The 20,358-nt window shown below is 38.2% G+C and overlaps 1 protein-coding gene across 30 annotated transcripts; it reads left to right on the top strand.

The window, feature by feature from the left end:
* Positions 1-57: 57 nt before the first annotated feature.
* LOC139120562 (bromodomain-containing protein 8-like) lies at positions 58-19,766 on the top strand. Of its 30 annotated transcripts, none has more exons than XM_070685052.1 (18): positions 65-152; positions 959-1,067; positions 1,917-1,986; positions 2,324-2,373; positions 4,660-4,863; positions 5,720-5,809; positions 6,053-6,126; positions 6,584-6,747; positions 7,091-7,141; positions 8,562-8,685; positions 9,198-9,424; positions 14,134-14,295; positions 15,807-16,025; positions 16,499-16,710; positions 17,030-17,110; positions 17,457-17,703; positions 18,314-18,418; positions 19,274-19,766. In XM_070685052.1, exons 1-18 carry the CDS (start codon positions 137-139, stop codon positions 19,358-19,360), a joined length of 2,292 nt encoding a protein of 763 aa, XP_070541153.1. In that variant the 5' UTR covers positions 65-136; the 3' UTR covers positions 19,361-19,766. The 30 variants fall into 30 exon arrangements, with proteins under 30 accessions (XP_070541158.1, XP_070541153.1, XP_070541150.1 ...); XM_070685049.1 differs by having other exon boundaries at positions 17,027-17,110; XM_070685043.1 differs by having other exon boundaries at positions 7,091-7,258.
* The last annotated feature ends 592 nt before the right edge of the window (positions 19,767-20,358 follow it).

Here is a 20,358-nt window from a genome sequence, read left to right as displayed (position 1 = left end):
CAGGGAAACCATTTACCTTATACCCTGATGTAATTCTTTCCCGCCATGCACAGACAGAAACATACTTTGTGTTAAATAGAACATCTTCAGCGTCGATATCAACTCACGGTCTATAAACAGGGTAGAAAATCGCAAAATGGCGGCCGTTCAAAGTAAGTACTTCCAATGTCGTAGATTTTTCTTCATAAGCACTCGTTTGCTATCGCTAAAGATGGCAAGAGTATGAAATTAAGCAATTTCGAGTTGTTAAAAACATCGCTATGATATTTTGATCGATGCCCATGACAATGAAAGAGGGCAACGGGAGTAAGAATACGTGTTGTTTTGTTTGATCGCGTGACCGAGAAGCATGGTCGGGCACACTGCTCCTCTTGAAATCATTTACAAATCCCTTTATAGGAATGTGAAGTAAATCCATGAAGCAGGGCAACATTTATTTCGAGGGCAGGACCACTGATTTGGTCGAAGAGGCCTTGCAGGCAATTAATTAATTCCAATCAAGCTGCATTATTAATAACCATTTAGTTAGGTACCCAGGCAATGGTGTGATTCTCCCTTTTCCATTTAGTTGGAGGGTCCCATTTCTCTCTGTTTACTAACATCTCACGCCCTCTCACACCTGGTAGTGGTACAGTGGGTCGGTCGTCTTTCGCTTGTTTCGAAAACGTGAGAGTGCGTTTATACGGAATCGGGATGACCAAATCCACAAGCCCAAACTCATGGGTCATTAGTTTTTGGTTTCTAGCTCCCCAATTACAGTGTGCTAAATATAGCCCAATATAGACAAGTTATTATCACAGTAAAACAGTTTCAGTATCAGTTTCAGTATCAATGGCAGTTTTAGGGCTTCCCTTTCTCACAAACTCCATCAACGCAAAATTTAACAATACTAGCAGTAGACTATACATGTTGAAAAAAGCCAGGGTGAATATGGTATTGTTTTTTCATTTGAATATAGAAACTGCAACTCCAGTTGTTGCCGGTAGAAGTGCTTCCTCAGACAAATGGTCTATCAGAGAAAGACTGTGTTTGGCATCATCTGTCATGAGAAGTGGTGACCAAAATTGGTAAGGACAGATCATTTTATAAGAATTAAATATATGATAAAGAATCAGAACTTGTGTAGTTACATGTGTCACAGTCCTGTAATTGTGTTTGATGACTTTGAAAGAGAATTATATAAGAATTTTTAGATGTACATGTAATAGCACTGATCACAAATGTCGTCATGTTTTTCTCTCATTAATATGCATAAATAAATATTTGTGTTCATTTTCCTCATAAACAACCAAAATAAAACCTGGTAGCATTACAATGGTTACTAAAAGTCACACTAGTTCGTGGTATTTTATGGCTCAGACTACAAGCTGCAACAACAGCCGCGCATGCATCAACAAAGTTTGTTCGAATTTTAGACAGCGTTGTCCGAAAGTCGCGCGCGTGCAGCTATATATAGTAACAAACCTTAAATTGCGATCAACAATATTCTGATCAGTGTTGGGAATTACAACATGTTGAATTGATGATAGCAGCAGAACAAATCTCTCAAAGTAATCAATATGCAAAGAATACCATGGCTGCTGGTATTCATAGCAATTTTAGAATTACTTCTGTTGCTGTTCACATGTCCTACAAATCTTGAACTCTTAAAAGTGCTTTGTGCAAGGAAACTTTGAAGCAACTTTGAAATGCCTCCTAAATCAAAGGTAAACATTCCAGACACATCAGAATGTAGGAAAAATAAAATTGTAAACACATAAAGTTCTTAGTTTCCAAAGTTAAATCACATCAGCCTTTTTGTACACGTAAAGGATATGATGGAAGTTAGATGTCTTGGAATCTATCCCTGTAATCCATTCTTCTGATCAATCAATCATAATAATTATTTTATTGTTTTGCACATGTAAATCTTGTAGGGTCTCAGTAAGTAGAGCAATAAAACCCTTTGGGGAGCCAACAAGACCACCTGACTGGTTTTCACAAAAGGTATGTTGTAAGTTAATAATGCTGATATTGCCTTATTATTGAAAGTACGCTACGTGTAAATGCTTTTTATACCAGGCAACTTAACTCATATTAGTACCACCACATCAAGGCAGACAGTAGATTTTAACTCTTCTACAACCATGGTTTGGCCTAATACCATTGTTATCAATGATGATTGTGGACCTGTTCACAGGAAATAAGGGGGGAGGGGGCTGTTGTTGTTTAACATAACAGGTTAATTGGCCAGTTGATCCATTTTGTTTATTTCTCCCATAACTAAATCTGCTGTCAACGTTAATGATCTCAGTTAAGACCCATTATTTATTTTCTCTCACAGAACTGTGCATCTCAGTATTCAGAACTACTTGAAACTGTAGAAACACCAAAGTAAGTCAGCTATTTATTTGTTATTATTAGAATATTTCTCTCTTATTATGGTCTTTGATCTGCTAAATTAGTGATGACTGGAACACAGCCATTAGAAGTATGTTTTATTGATTGAAATAGAAGACGAATTTACAACAGAATCAGACCTACAGCAGTGTTTCCCCTGGGTTCCAAAATCTTGTAGCAAATTTGGCTAGAAGCCCTAAAAATTATTCGCCAAACCAGATATTCAATTAGCCAAGCCGATACCACTGATCAAAAATGACGTCATATCTTTCTCATTAATATGCAAAAATAAATATTTGTCTGCATTTTCCGTAAGAATGACGGAAATAAACCCTGTTAGTGCTACTATGGATACTGAAAGTAACACCAATTTATGGTTCAGATTACAAGGTGCCAACATCAGCCACACATACAACATAAAATTTGTCCGAATTTCAAGCGACACTTGTCCAAAGTTAGGCGAACGGAATGCAACTATATTCAATAACAAACCTGAAATCGCTATCGTGCGATACTGTACATATCGCTACAGACAACGGCACGAAACCTGGTTCAGCATAGTAGTTTTTTCAAACGAATCAGATATCCATTCTCGCAGCAGTTTGAAAGTAAAATACTCTCAGACTTGAGAAATATGTGTATTTTTTTAGACTTCCAATACATTTGCTTTACGCTTGAAGTTTAGCGAGCGAAGCTCGGACAGCGCACAGCGTATCAATGGCGCTTGGGTCAGGGGTCATCATGGAAGACGTCAGTGTGTATTCATTCACAGTGCTGTCAGCTTGAATCATGCCATGGATCGCGGAAATCACGGATCATAAATCCAAATGTTCACGTCTATTATGTAAATAGAACCGTAAAATATCAAATATATACCCTTTTGATATGGAGAAACATCTTTTTGTTTCACTGACGATCAAGTTAAATGCTCAAATATCGCGACAAGACTTTGCGTATTTATTTGCACGATGTGAACGCGGAACAAGGCCAACTCGGCCGACGTCGAGCGAGCGCCTTCTCTGAAAGTCTGTATACGATATGTCACGTCACAATACACCACGGTCCGTGATACACTGAAAATTGTCGCGAATTTATATTTAAGGAACTCAATTCACACAAGTTTCTAACGCCAGTAAAGGTATTTTCTTGTTGGCAGCAATACACAACGAACATTTTCGCTATTCAGGAGTGCCTTACTCGCTCTACGTTCTAAAAAATGCCATGCGTATGCTTTTGAGCATGCATGCGGCTACCTTCCTTTCCAAATTCACGGTCGACTTTCCTACATTGATCATAATCTTTCTTTCCATTTCATAGCTTTACTTGCGCTTAGAATGTGTGTTGTAGGGGTGGTTCCCCCATATTGGTGGGGCAGCCAAAGTCAAAAAGGAAAGTTTGCCGTTTTTGCTTAGTTTCACCGTCACTACGATCCTTCAATTCAGTGTTGACGATGACATGGCTGTCACTGCACGGAGTTATCTGTAGGCACACATTGCGCGTAGTCAAACCCAAAACTTCGCAACATTTTAGCCAACTAGTCATGATATACATGCGGTGCTATTGATTTGTAAGTTATTTCGTTACAATTTTATTCATACTGTATGTGTTACAAATAGGATCTCCTGACGCATAAGGTCGGGGATACACATGCAGAGATAAAGCATTACGTCTCAAGTTGAATGCAGGACATGTGCGCGCGGACGGACAAAGTGATGACGTCATAGTGCAATTTTTGATTCGCAAGTTTGGCTAACTTTTGCCAAAATCTTCTCGACAAACGCTACTTTTTTCTCGCATTTGCGATTTGGCGAGCGGGCAGCGGAAACACTGCCTACAGTCAAACCAGTTTCAGTGTCATCCAGTAGTTAAATGTACTCTGCTGATTGATGATGCAAGTAATTACAAATTTTCAGTCAGTACCTTGCTGGAAGTTAGATTATAGTCAGTACTTTACTTGAAATTATTTGTCAGTGCATAGAGTGCACATTTTCATAGTTTCATTAATACTCTCATTGTACATGTTGGTGATAACACATATATGCATAGTATTTCAGCACAACAGTGAAGTATGAAGTTTATTGTGTGCACACAGGTCTTCTAATGCTTCGATTGCTACAGATTTTTATTGTTTCAGTGAGTATTGTTTCAATATGCAAATCCAGAGATAAATTAATTATTATCGATATACAATAATATGATGTACCTCAGATTGTGCGCTTTACTCCAAAGGTGTGTAAAACATTGGTATTTATCACTTCTTCTGAATTTTTTTACTGACAGACGTAAACGCAGCAGTGACCGTGGAGAGGTGGAAACACCAGGTGATCTCATAGTCAGGAAGTTAACTCAGGAAAGAGTTGAAGAATTAAAAAGACAAATTGAAGACAGTCAACAACAGTACAGAATACTGAAATCAGAAGCTGACAAAATACGACGAGGGGAAGCAGATCATTTACTTAAGTCCATATGGGAAGATATAGTCAAGTAAGTTTGTGTAATTATTTGCAGATTGAGAAACGTTGCTAAACAAAATATTATGGTGACGGTTATTTGGGACAACATACAATATCATATACACAATGTAGTGTTCTCACCGGGAAAAAAATGTTGTATGACATTTTGTGCTGCTGAAAAAAAAAGAAGTGGGACAACAGGAAATTTTTGTGGTACAAGCTTTTTAAAGACAGTTGAAAAAAGAGAAAATGACAAATATGCTTATATTTTATGCACGGTAAAAATAAAGGAGTGAAATCAGTAATCTGGCTAAACAACTGATTTCATTACAAAAAGATTAAATAAATCTAGTGGTACGTCATATATAGTGTACCAGTTGCATATTGACTTGTAATCAGTCTCTTTTTTGAGAAAATTCTCTGAGACTTTTGCTCTGCCAGTGTAAGAGTACCCTAGTAAAGTTGAATTTTCCTGTCTCTGGACTCTCGATCATGATTGTAGCTAGAGAGTCCAGTTGCTCGCTGTTCATCACCAAATCTGTTTCTTTAATAGATTTTCACTTGTTTGTTGTTTTGCACGATGAATCCTTTTTAACAGTCAGCAGAATGAAGTGGTAAAGTCAGTGCTGTCCACAATACACATAACCATGAAAAGACTGATGAACCTACATGTAATTCATATTTTGTGTTTTAAGGTCATTGCACTATGATTCTACCAAGTGTCAGAGTATTAAAGGTCAGAATATGGAGGTATATCTGACATAGACAGGTCCTCTTAGTATGTAATAGTAAGGTAGTCATGGAGATAAAGAGGCAGCAAAATGTCTGCCATTCTTTCCAGTCTATTTACTCATGTAGCCTAACCTCAGTGAATATCCTGATTTTAGCCTCTCTATTTCTGAAGTTAAGTCATCTACTCCATTTGCTAATTCGCCATCTTGGTCATGGAGCACAGTGCAGAGAGCTCCAATTTCACAGTAAGTGAGCCTTTACTAACAAGCTTCAGATTGAAAGGCATAATTCACAGTTTTCAATGTATTACAAAATCTTTCCTTTCCTTTTGTCTCTAATCCTTAAATAAAGAAAGTTATTTATCCTTGGTTACACAGATGTATTTATAACAGTGAAATGTGACATTTCTGCAATTAACAGGAAAATTATATTTGCTCTGGCTTTAATTTAAACTCCATTGAAGTATTATCCTGGGTTTTTTCTGACAGAGAGAAGAAGGCATCAGCAGAGGCAGCAGAGGCCATGAGACAGGCTAGTGAAGCCAAGGCAGCGGCTAGTGCTGGTAAGTTATGGTTACATCCAGGTGTTCACTTTCACACCATGTGCCAGTCAGCTCTTGTAACGCCTTCCTTGTTCTAGTCAGCATGCCTTTCCTAGGCTGGGTTTTTCTGACATGTTGTGAAACTAGAAATGGATTGAATATCTGCCATTGAGTTGTCATAAGTTTATAGTATCAGAAGAAAACATTGTATTCGTATGTATCTTGAAAAGGTACATTTGGCCAAAGTCTGTATCTGTGAGTATTAACCAATATTACGTAATGTCAGTGGAAGTATGTGGTAAAGTGTGCATATACAGCTGTATATTCATGTAGGAGCAACTAGTAGACTGTCAATTCATTGAATTGAAAGGAAATGGAAACAGAATTTTTTAGGAAGCTACTACCATGTAAGGGAAAGGGAAGAGAATTGATCCATCGTAGCAAGCAAATGCCTTTCACCGTGTTTCTACCCTTGTAGCTAAACCTCCAGGAAAACCAATAGCACAACCGTTGAATAAGTCTAAGAAGAAACTACAGAATCTCCGGTTGTTCCAAGCCAAGCAGTCTTCACAGCAGTCAGGATCAGGGTCTGGAACAGAAGACAAAACGGAAAGTGACAGTGGTGCTGATACCCCCACAGAGGTAATCCCTCCCCTTACCCCCAAAAAATGGTGTGTCCCAAAACATGCACACGTAAATACTTGGTCAGACAGGTAAAATTCAAAGTCTACTGCAAACTTGATCATACTATAATGCTTTATATCATAAATGTCAAGTGTATGAGGAACAACATAGCGGAATGGTATGAAGTTGCTGGCGAGAAAACTGCTGCCATTATGTGGTTGTATTAAATTTTCAAATATTTCTGTATTCAGAACGTCAAATGGAAATATCTAAGTGTACCAGTATTTAAAGAGAAGGTATATATAAACAGAAAGTCGACAGTACACATGCTAACTGCAAACATGTCCAATTTTATCAGCAGATTCCTTCTTCAGAAACTGCGGCTTCTGAGACGTCTCAGAATAACAAAGAGGTAACGTGTAGCAACACCTTCACTAAAACTTCTGCACCACCTTCCCCTCTGTTATCATCACTACTTAAGAATAGACACCACTATCTTGCTCAAGAAGGACTAACTTCACCTAACAAGGTAAACTTCACTATCAAATGCTGACAACATGGGGGCCATCACTGCTCTGCCATATCTTTTATAAGAAACCACTTTTACTATGTTTAAAAGTGTAGTTGTCTTTCCCATGGCATTAGAATCAATGTCTGTAGTACTTCATTGTCACACATTTTATCAATGGTGTGAAGATCGAAAGCATTGCATGCTGTCACTTCATGATATCTTTTCCTCCAGGAAGTCTGTCACTTTCACCCTCCTAAAATCCATTTTGGTACAACCCTCAGTGACTTTATTCACAAATATAAACATTTCATTCTACCAAAATTGTGGGGACAACTGGTGCAGGCTGTCTATAGTACTCTGTAGCACGGACTTTACAGTTTCATTTCATAACAGCTTTATTTCCTGTACATTCTCATAATACAGTATTTGTACATGCTGTCAATGTGACAAGATTAATTTCCCATAAAAACTCTGTGAATGACTATACAGTGAAGATACTGTGATACCATCTGAAATGAGACTTAATTTCTTGTCTTTGCATGCAAATTATTTTTTGTCAACATATATTTTGCATGGTGACTTTGTGTATTTAAATGTGTTATCAGCTTGATTGACTATATTCACGTCAAATATTGAACATCTGAAATACCAGACAGATATTTGCCTTTTTTACAAACACATTGAAAGTGCTTCTGGAATTCAATAACAGTGGTATACGTTCCTGTTCCCATTTACTGACTGTTGATTTATTTGTGTCAATCTTCAACTCTTTTGTTGTTAGTGTTTTTAATACTGAAATAACCATAACTAGTAACATATCTACATGTTAAATCATTCTTCATATCATTCTTGCTTATTTCCCACTTTATTATTATAACAGTTTTGCATCTGTTATTTCTTGATAGTGCTAAGTTCACAACATTGAAATCACATGCTAATAACTTTACACTTATATATCTCCTTTGCCGTGTTCATGGTTTATAATAATACTGATCATTGCTAACTATGCGTCAATTGCTGATCACTATCACTTGACTGCTAGATTCACTTCATAACATTTACGTTGTTCATTATTTTATTAAATATACACCAGCAATAATTCACTTGGTCACACTATACTGATATTCATTGTTGAAATGAACTATTATTACCAGTTTCTTGTAATTTACACCCCACCATCCATTTCATCTCTTGATATTGACATAGTGCATTGCTTGATGGTGTATGACATTAACATTCTGCCCCTGTTGCCCGGCATTGACCTCATTCCTTGTATCAGCAACGGGTGTTCAAACCATATGTGTTTTCCCAAACTTCACAGGAGACCACCACCCAGCTGGATTTCAACACAAGTACTGCAACTCTGAGTCCGACCACAACACCAACTACAACTACTGCCACAACAGTTCCTACGTCCCCATCACCAAGTAAACAAAGTCTTGCAGGTATTGGAAACTTGTAATTCACGTTACACTGTGTCTTGTCCTATGTGTGAAAAATCGGTCCCCATGTTCTAAAACCATATATACTATAATAAATGAGTATGAAAAATGCATAGCTTCATCTCTGTCATCAAGTCAAATTTGCCATTTTCTTGACCCCTACTTGACCTGTCATTTTTTTTTGCAGTTGTAATTTGATTGAGCATACTGTCACAGCAAGCCTAGCAGTCTTTGTCGTAGTCTCGAATGAAGTGCAGTTGTAACTTGTTAGTATTTTCAAGCAAGAATATGTATCTTTTCATAACAAAATGTTGAACATGTGTGGTTAGAATATTTGTTGAGTCCAAATCCCATTTTTTTCCAGTGCACATTTTATTACAGAAAAACATGTGTAGCTGTAGAAAATAAGGGTAGAATTCAGAATTCGGGGCAGTAAATGAACCTTCAATGAAATTTGTTTATGAATGCTGCAAACTTAGGATTTGAAATCAACTTTTCACTTCTTGTCTGCCTAGGTGCACCTACATTGTCCAAACTATTGAATTCTCCGAAGACAATATCATGCAGTAGCATACCCAAGACACCAACCACACCAGTGCATGTCGGTGGATCCGATTCCACACCACTAACTGTCCCGCTGCCAGTACCAAGTACAACTGAAATAACAAAAGATCCGGAACCAATCCAGATTCCAAGCATTGAAATCCAGGATGAAACATCAGAGGATAGTGTTAAAATTATTGTAAGTCTTTGTTTATTGGTGTGTGATGAAATGCAGAATGCTTTGAAATAATTTTATTCCTTTAAATAGCTGTGTGTTCCAGCATCAAATGATCAATTAGCCTTTTGTGGCAGTTTGTGATATTGTGAAATGCATTTGGGTAGACTCAAGTAGTTGTTCAAATGCTCACAATACAAGTTGTTATAAATCTCCCAAATGCCAGTGAGTGTTGAAGCCTCATGTACAGTTGAAATGCTCTCATTTTAGAAAAACTAAAACCCTAGATCTTCTTTGTTTTGCCAAAACATTATGTATACCAATGTTAAAGAGACAATAGCTGTATCTTTTGACATTTTTTTCATCATTTTTTGTATGTCAGTTGCAAGATCCTGTTCTACTCTCCAAAGCACGTTGAAACAACCACTATTTAGCCTTTCAACACATCATCTTTTCATGTAAGATGCACTGTAATTGTTTAAATTTGAATTTAAGTCCAGACCAGAATTCTCATGTCAACGATAGCAACGCAGTCTAGAAATATACAGACAGAGCTGACAAGCTAAATACTGTGTGTCTCAACATGCGTTGAGGAGTAGATGTATGTTGGCGCTGTTCATCGCAGCCTTTCAGCTCGTCTCTCCGTTTTTAAGGATTTTACAGTTTTAAAAAGTCGTCTCAGTGCCGAACAGTTTTTATCTGTTGTTTTAAGTGTTTGAGGACCCTTCTGGACTTTTAGCCCTACTTTTATCATTCCTGGAGGGAGCAAACTTCACTGAGTTTTCTACTTGTGTGTGCGCAACGTTGGTGATTTTGGAAAATGGCTACCCGACCGTCCTTATTACGTAAGACTCTTTGTTCAAGGTGGAATCCTGTCAATTCACTGTTCAGACCGCGAGGACGCAAGGCAGGACTGAAACACCCAAAGCCCAGGTATCGTATTCAAACAGTTGTTACCTACCATCGGGCCAGGCGGTTGTCTAGGGAATGTTTTCGAACAAGTGTGCTACGGCAGTTAGGCGATCAAAGCACTGTCAAAGATGAACCAAAGACCATTCAAAGTTTTGTTAGTCACCGCACTTTTCAGCCAGCTGATGCCAACGAGAATCAGTCTTGGTGAAAATTCCAATAGTATCCAGGTGTTTACAAAAGCTACAAATGAAATCTGCTCTGTGGAATGCTCGCTCAATAACAAGTAAAATAGGCGCCATCGCAACAACTTTGGTTGAAGAGAAACTGGATATTTTAGTCATCACTGAGACATGGTTGAAAGGCCAAACTGATCCCACCATCGCAGAATTTAACTCATCAATTCATGGCTATACAATACACCAGAGGTCTCGGTCTGCACGGAGAGGTGGCGGCGTAGCTGTGATCGCACGTTCAAACTTAAAAGTTGTTGAGAAGAGATCTGGTTCCTTTAATTCTTTCGAATCATTGGACATCACTCTAAAATCTGCCAGTCAGTCGTTACATATTATCGCCATCTACCGACCTCCTAAATCGTCGAAAAACAAGGCAACTATAAATGATTTCATCATGGAGTTCTCCACTTTACTTGAAATTGCCATACCTTCGCCTGGTCATCTCATAATAGCAGGGGACTTTAATATTCACTTCGATTATGCGACCTCACCTGATACAGTAAAGTTATCAAACCTGTTACAGTCGATGGGATTACAACAACACGTTCAACACTCTACTCATGCCATGGGCCACACCCTGGATCTACTCATAACACGTACAACAGACCAGTTTTTACATTCAGTTACTGTTGAACACTTCATGAACTCCGATCATGGCATCGTGCAATTTGATTTAAATGTACAGCGACCACCAAACCAAAAGACCACAATCACGCGACGGAACTTTCGGTCCATCAATGGCGAAGATTTCCAAGACAAGGTTGTGACAAACTTGCAAACTACCCACGAAATGTCGGTGTTGAAAGCCTCTCTGAATTTTTCCATGATGGTGTCACAGATGTTTTGGATAGTGTTGCCCCAGTCTCTGAAAAAGTCATGATTGAGAAGAGACGCGTCCCATGGTTTTCTGAAGATCTTTTGAACAGGTGCGACAGTTAGAGAGAAAATGGCGCCGCACAAAACTCGAAATCGATTCTCAAATATTCACTGCAAAGCGATATGAATACTTCCGTCGATGTGATGAGATTAAAGCGAGCTATCATCGGAATCGAATACAAGAGGCTGACACCAAGAGATTGTATAAGATCATTGCTGAGTTGTCTGACACTAGAACAACCAATTCTAACGTCCTTCCAAGTAACATTCCTGTGACAGAAATTCCTACAAAATTCATCGACTTCTTTGATAGTAAGGTGTTGAAACTTCGTGAGGGCCTTGGCACTCAAACTCCTTGCATTGATCGTGATGACATCCTACCAATCCACACATTTACTAACTTTAATTCTGTTACAACAGATGAAGTAACATCGTTGGTTAAGCAAGCGTCTTCAAAAACATGCGACCTTGACCCACTGCCGGCAAGCTGTATCAAAGATCATATCAATGCTTTCGCACCTTTCTTGGCCATTTTGTTTAATGCGTCACTTTCTACCGGCATAGTTCCCAGTCATTTCAAATCGGCCATCATCAGACCACTGCTTAAGAAACCTGATCTGGACAAGAACATCCTTAAAAATTACAGACCCGTTTCAAATTTGTCATTTTTATCGAAAATCCTTGAGCGGATTGTAGCTTCGCAATTAAACATTCATCTAAGCAAATTTAATTTGTTTACCAAATGTCAAAGCGCATATCGTGCTAACCACAGTACTGAGACTGCTCTTGTGCGTGTCCACAATGACATCATGCTGGCCCTGAATGAGAAAAAGGATGTTCTGCTCATCATGCTAGATCTATCTGCCGCATTGACACCATCGATCACGAGGTGCTTCTACATAGACTTGAATTTCGTTTTGGCATTACTGGCACAGCTTTGTCTTGGTTCCGGTCGTATTTGTTAAATCGTAATCAACACGTCAAGGTGGGCTCTTCAACATCGTCGATTCATTCATGAAGTTTGGTGTCCCACAAGGTTCAGTGTTAGGACCAATCCTCTTTACCTTGTACACGGCTCCACTAGAAGAGTAATTATTGCTCACGATCTTGATTATATGATGTATGCGGATGATACGCAAATCTATGTTGTCTGTAACAATCCAAATGACGTGAAAGTCAATGCTGAGACATGTGTCGACGAAATTCGCGGATGGATGAAATGTAACTTGCTAGTTCTCAACGATAATAAGACAGAGGTCGTCCACTTCTCATCGCGCCTTAAATCAGATACTGTACCACTGACCAGCCTGAGAGTAGGTGAAATCAACATCATTCCTTCTCTCTCCGTTCGGAATTTAGGTGTTTCTCTCAGCAGTGATGGCTCCATGTCAAATCATATAAGTCAGATCTGCAGGAATGGTTATTTTTCATTATCTAGGATAAGCAAGATACGTAATTTACTGGATAAAGCAACCACAGAGAAATTAATCCACGCGTTTGTCACTTCCCGATTGGACTATTGTAATAGTCTCCTCTATGGTGTCCACAAAGATCAACTTGCACGTGTCCAATCAGTCCAAAACGCTGCAGCTCGCCTCGTTAGCCGTACACGTAGATTTTGTCACATCACTCCAGTTTTAACTGATCTGCATTGGCTTCCAATAGAGGCTCGCATTATATTTAAAGTTTTGCTACTTACCTTTAAAGTTGTTCATGGAATCGCAACACTTTACTTGAAAGAACTGACCGAAATGTATGTCCCATCCAGAGACCTGCGATCATCGAACTCCGTACGGTTAGTGCCACCACGAGGGAAGTTTAATAAAGCGTACGGTCAAAGAGCCTTTTCTGTATGTGCACCTGATTTATGGAATTCTTTGCCGCATGAAATTCGTACTGCTCAAACTATTGACTGTTTTAAACGTGGTTTAAAGACACATCTTTTTACTAAGTACTATTCATAGGTCCATTTATGTTTTTACAGGGACTACTCAATTCTATATTTTATTCTATTGGAATCGGTTTTAACTGGACACTATATTTTATCTCATTTTTTAATTTTTAATTCATCATTTCATTTTTTAAGTCAATTCCGAGTTGTTTTACTATTTGATAACTTTGTCTATTTTTTTGTCCTTTATTGTATGTACAATGCACTGAGACTATGTGTAGTGCGTTTGTTAAGAATTAAATAATAATAATAATAACAAGAAACCATAGTTGACAATACTGTAACGACAAAATCAGCGAAAAAATGATCAAAAGTTACATCAACTGTTCCTTTAGACATTCTTTTACATTAGTGTTTGCCTTTTGGATGTAAATAGAGTTCTCATGTACCTTGTTGTGCTCTATCAATCTTCGCTGTTTGTCAAAAAGGCTGTAAATCTCTACATTTGTCAAGTTGTAGAGTGATGTAAGTCTTCTCACAACACATCCACTGCATGAACTGTGAATTCTGTACATGTAAGAAGCATAAGTTATGTTTATAGCAGAATGTGTTTTGACTGTTTGTATGTCATTTCTTCAGTAAAGTGTTTTGCAGTTCCATAATCAACTCTAATTAACCCTTTCACCCCCAAGTTACAGTGCAGAAGTCCAACCCTGCCTCATAACGATAGGGTTGCAACCATATAGAGGTGGTGAAAGGGTTAAAAACCCCTCCGCCAGCAGGATGTTATGCAGTGTCTTGTATTTATCCCCCCAACACAGGAACAGACAAGCCCTAGGACAGACATTGAGGTCACAGAGCCCCTGGAGACTGAATCAGTGTCTGCCAAACCCTCTGATACCGACGTCACAGTGAGTGAGGAAAAGGTTGACAAACACTGTGAGAAGGACACAGGGGATGATGAGAAAGAAATAGATGTGCAGGTATCAGATCTCACCAGGCTAAAAAAACCACAATAAACATATCATTAGGTTTCTACTAATTTTTATGAATTCACAGCCTTTTACAGGGGAGGATTCCATACCACACAACATACAGTGCTGTTCTGGGCACGCTCTCTACATTAGCCAGCAAACTCAGAAATCAACTTTCAAAAAATTTCTGACAAAAATGTGCAAAGTGTAGACTTCGTGAAACCATTTCACCAGATTTAGTTTTATGTCCAGAATGGTTGAACATTCACTTTCATCGTAGATCGTGATTGTAGATCTTGAGTTAAACTTTATTGGCACAACACTTCATTCTGACACATTACCATAGCAACAAATGACCTATGACCTAGTCATGTTACAATTAGATTTCTTAGTTTGCTGGCCATCTGCACTGACATAAACATCTTCTCTCTTCCTCATACTCAAATTTCTTTGTATTTTCAGTGCTAAGTTCATGGTAACAGTAAGTGACATCATAGAATATTTTATTTCTTACTAACCAGTAACTTTATTCACACATCAAATTAGTAAGTGCAAACAAGGAGGAAATTCAGCCAGTGTTTATAACCTGATGAGTGGAACAGATCATAAATAATTCATCTGGAGTGATTTTCGGCTAAATAGCTGTGTATATGGCTTCTCTCAGTACTTTTTTGAAATTTTCAGAATTGTTGAAAAAGAAATTTGAAATCGCAGCTATACCAAAAAATTGGATGAAACAGATTTTCAAAACTGCATATCAGTCATATCATTTCACCAATCACTTAAATCATTTAGAGAAAAAAAATTCTGTCCAGTCCATCATTGTTGTATACCACGCTGGCATTTCCTGTACATTCATTGCACAGTCATTTACATGTAAAGTTTCTTTATAATGATTATATTATGATTCCTCCTGACTTTTCATGTTATTGTTCTCACAAGATAACAAAGTCTTTCCTTGCTGTTTTCATCACAGTAAATCATCTTCTCATAAAACTTGACAGAGTAAGTGGGAATCATTCTGCAACATGCCACTCATGAATTTTCACATACTTTTTAAGCCCTCCCCTCCCACTATGGTGGGATGAATTCAATGAAAGATTTGTTTGAAAGCCATCTTGACACCTGGTATTGTGATGAAAAAGGAAAGCACAGCCTGTGTACATTGGGAACGTGACAGCAAGGCAGTCAATAGTATCCAAAGCCAGCAAATAAAGGCCTTTGATTAAGTTAACAGAATGGTACCTATCACCTGGTGGGTGAATACTGCAGCAATACTATATAGATATTTCAGTATGTGACATATAGTCACGATTCTGGGATCCTGCCAAACCTGTCTAGATTCTGTTTCTGTGTCCACATAAAACTTTGATTTCCTTTTGACGTACATGCAATCAGAACAGTAACTGGGAAGTCAGCTTGAATCAAATCTAAAATCAGTGATACTTTGCCATCTAGGGTCATAGGTCAGAGGGTAAAGGTCAAAATGAAAATATTTCTTATTTGTGTCCACATTGTAGAGTTCAGAGAAAGAAGAGACCCTGTCAGCAGAGACCAAACCAGTGAGCAGTCTCAGTGTGGATGAGGAGGTGTCTTTCAAGGAGGAACCTGCATCTCCCAGCAGCAGTACATCGTCAGCTAGACCAGAAAGTGATCCCAAATCAGCCAGGAGAAGAGGTGCCAAGACCAGGACTTTTGGCAGTCGGAAAAGTGCCAGGGTCAGGAACCGTGAAAAACAGGTTTGTTCATCCTCAGTTCTTGATATTTATTTCATGTAATATTTATTTGGTTCTTGAGAAAGCTATAATTTGTCTTCCCTAGAGCAAAAAGTTTACAAAAAGCACCACAGAAAATTTGCCAGGTGAATGTGCTGCTCCTCCCATTTGTGTTTCTTCACCTTCATGATAGCATCATTATAGCAAAGTAGGTTGTTGACTGTACTGTCATGTGCTGACCTACTGGCTCTGGCTTCCAGCTTGACCTATTGAAGGTGTCTAATTCGATACCAAATCATCACTCTTCCAATCACAAATCAGTATCATCCCAACTTGTCCAATGACATGTGGCCTCTGATAACAGTTTGTCCTGTGTACAAGATAATCTGTGCAAAGTAAAGGTCATCAAAATACTCTAACAGTGGTCTCTGCCAATAGACACATCCCCCTGAACCCTATGTTTGTGATGTAACCTCATGTATTGGTATCACTTCCAGGATGAGGATGGTGAGGGAGAGATGTCCGAGAAGCTGACCAGAAAAGACGGAACCAGCGATGCGGGAAGTGTTGATGAGAGAAAGGATGATGAGAGAAGTGAAGCTGAGGAGTGGCTAGCAGCTGATAGCGGTGATGACGGTAGCAAGTCACATCCACATCTTCAGTTCTTTACTGAATCCATACCAGGTAGTCCAGCCTCACTATCACAAGGGTAAGTCCAAATCCATGATTGTTAACTTACTGGGAAATCCTATATGGGTGTGCTTAATGTAATTTTCCCCCTAACTTTGTAGGATGGTCCAAGATTACTTGTACTGGAGGATGTTGTTGAGATTTGTAAAAGTGGCTAATGGGAATCATAAGTCACGACAGATATTATCAATGTGTTTTTGGAACTCTCCACAAACCACCTTATACAAATTTCGGCAGTGTGCTAGGTCTCTATAAAAATACGATGTGTAATTTGACTTCAGAGACATGAGATATGTTGAATTAATGCCTGACCAATGACTTTGGTTTTCTTTCAGAAGTGATGACCCTGAAGCCATACAGGCACAGAAAGCATGGAAGAAATCAATAATGATGGTTTGGAGGGCCGCTGCTTCCCATAAGTATGTAACCAGTCCTCAGTCGTCTGTCAATATAGCATTTTCTCATACAAATGCACAAAACCCACTAACACTGAGAAATCACTTTCTTGAAAATAAATTGTACAACTTCACAGGCACAAGAGGCACAGGCAGGTACAGATCCATACACCGGTGATGAAGTGACTATTTACTCATATTGTTCTTGAGCAGAGAAAAAATTAGTCCCCAAATCATCATACTGAAATTATTTCTCTTACCTGAAATTGCTTTTTATGGATTTTAGTCTTGTTATCCTTCTGAATATACATAACTATTTGTGATAACTATTTGTTTTTCCTATACATAACTATTTGTGAACACCTTTCAGATATGCCAATGTGTTTCTGCATCCTGTGACGGATGACTTGGCTCCTGGCTATCACAGCATTGTTTACCGTCCTATGGATCTGTCCACCATCAAGAAGAATCTAGAGAGTGGGCAGCTGAGAACCACCAGTGAATTTCAGAGAAACATCATGTTGATGTTCCAAAACGCCATCATGTACAACAGTTCCGACCACGATGTCTACCACATGGCCATTGAAATGCAACGAGATGTCATGGAACACATACAGGTCAGAAAATGTTTCAAACCCTCTAGATTTATTTCATTTTTGTGGATCAAAAAACTTGAAATCTACAATTCATGCAGTGAAATTGGGACAGCTAAAAAGCATAATGCAAAAATTCTCAGAGAAAAGTAGGTTTTGTCCTGAGCTGATACTGTACTGAAACTGCCCACTAGGTAGGCAGAACTCATCATAATCAGCTCTCCTTCACATATATATTTGTGGAGTATAGATGAATTTTACGTGATTGTTGGCAGCTGTAAGTCAATTCAATACATGATAAGGTGATGTTGTCAGGAGAAACTTTGTTACATGTTAGCCTATTATTGTAAATTGTGTCTTCAGGGATATACCGGTACATGAAAGTATTTGGATTGTGTATTTTGTTCATGTGATGTATTGCCATGAATATTCTCAATTATCAGTGATTATGAGGAACGATGATGATAACACAGTCAGTCCCTTCTATCATAATTTTTCAAGTTGTCTATTTCATTTTTAATACGCTCAAAGTATCTCAAAACTACACCAAAGGTTTGATGGCATTCAAATTGCTCCCTGTGACATGTGACATGTGAAATTGATCTGATTGGTTACTTTGTTACATTTCCGACAGGTGTTCCTGACAACTCAGCTGATGGTCCAGCAATCAGAATCCAAGGAATCCAAGGTCTTGAGGATCCGGGAAACCCCAACAAGGAGACAAGATTCCTCTGACAAGGTGAGTAAAAAGGATTACCATACAGGAAAATCACTTTAGTTTGACTCTGAGTTTAATCAGAGCCCAGCAGTATTTTTAGTGTTACGGGAAATTTTATAATCAACATGAAATCATTTGATAGCTGTGCATTATCTATACAAATTTGCCACAAAGAGTTTTCTTCTACAGTTCCCTTTCACTATTTCGACAAAAAATGGTTTTCCAAGTCTGGTTGATAGAATTCATGGGATTTGAAACTTCTCACTCTCTGAAAATAAATTGTAAACATAACACACTAAAGACATAAAATATTGGCCAGAAATTCATTTAATGTCTTTTTCAGAATATCTACCAGTTGGTTGAATACTGAATGTAGTGTAGCAACTCTTTCCATTCCTCTGCATGGCTATATGAACATTGTGTGGTCTAGAGTCTTGATAAAGCCTATCTGGGAATATGTCATTGGATATGGTGTACACAATATTACTGATACTCAATCAAACCAATACTGTATAACACTTTGAATAAGCTGCATTTTTTTTAGCATTTGGATTTTTATTGCAATCAGTGACATGCCTTCCTGACCATAGCAAATATCGAGAAAAGTTTTAATTAGCAGCATCTCATATTCAGGAATTGACAGAGTTAGCTAAATTAGCTAAATAGGATGTTAAGTAAAAAGGCATTTTACAGTAATTTCATGCATTGGAACAAAATGCTTTTAACTCCACGGACAAATGTCCAAGCCATTGTTGATAGTTTTTGACACTTATTATGCCGAAGTTTGTGATATTGTATTCTTCTTACTTTTTGTTAGTTTAGTATCTTTTTCAAAATGGTTCACAAAATATTTCATGGTGCAAATCTTTCTTCCAGGATGATGATCAAGGTCGACGCAGAAAGTTGTCTGCTGAGGCCACAGAGACATCAGGAAAGAAACGACGGACCAGAGCAGATGAATAACACTGATCGATGCCACAAAAATTGTACTTACAACTGCCATGTGACTGGAATGCGAAACCCTCCACCATTGCAAACGAATAACTTTGAACTTGTCAATACGTATTCATGTGCCTCTGCCAATTAGATCAGAGTATTGTGTGTTTTGTGAACTGTTTAGTGTGCTGTCACTGAGCTCTGATAAAAATCCTCTTGGCCATGAACTTTCAGTTGTTGAAGAGCTGCAAGAACTAGCATTTTTGTAAATGTAAATATTTTCTTTTGGGCATATATCTTGCAAAGGATGTGAAAGTATTCGATAACTTTGGATAACTCCAATATATTGTTTGCTTTATTGTTGTCTAAAGAATGAGACAACAGTGGAACCATTGGGCATTTGGAATAAAGTTTCCAAAATTCCAGCTCTCAACCTCAAGTATCCTATTCGTTGTTTGTTGGACTCTGTGTATGTGTGTGTGTGTGTGTGTGTGTGTGTGCAGGTATTGACTTTATCAGCTGGTGTTCTCCGTTTAGCCAACTAAAATTTGATGTTTTTATTTTGGCGACTTGAAAGTTTATATTGTGGATTAAGCTACCAATATACAGCCAAGAGAGGTTGACAGAGAAAAAATACTCTATACAGAAACAGTGAAAATTGTTATTTTAATCACACTCAAGAGTATCGTCAGTGGGTCTTCTGCTGCATTGCAGCAACTCCATGTGGTATTACATAAGGTAGTACACACTCAAAATTGAGACTGAAAAGTTGTGCTCAAGCTTTAAAACTATTCCTCTTTGAAATCGAGAATAAAGTCAGGGGGTTATCATGCAAAAAGTTGGCACTAGAAAAACAAATGATTTCCCATCACTTCAAAGTCAAAATAGCCTCCATCCATCCCTGTGTTGACTCTATGGAGAAAAATCGAATATTCTATTTTCACAAAAATATTGCAAACTTTATGTACTCCATAAGCTTCAAAATGAGCCCAACAAATGGGAGACCAGAACATCTCCCTGAGCTG

This window comes from Ptychodera flava, chromosome 20 (genome assembly GCF_041260155.1).
Source record: "Ptychodera flava strain L36383 chromosome 20, AS_Pfla_20210202, whole genome shotgun sequence".
Taxonomy (NCBI): Eukaryota; Metazoa; Hemichordata; class Enteropneusta; family Ptychoderidae; genus Ptychodera; species Ptychodera flava.
The sequence above is the reverse complement of the archived record's forward strand: the minus strand, read 5'-3'. Positions and strand labels throughout refer to the sequence as shown.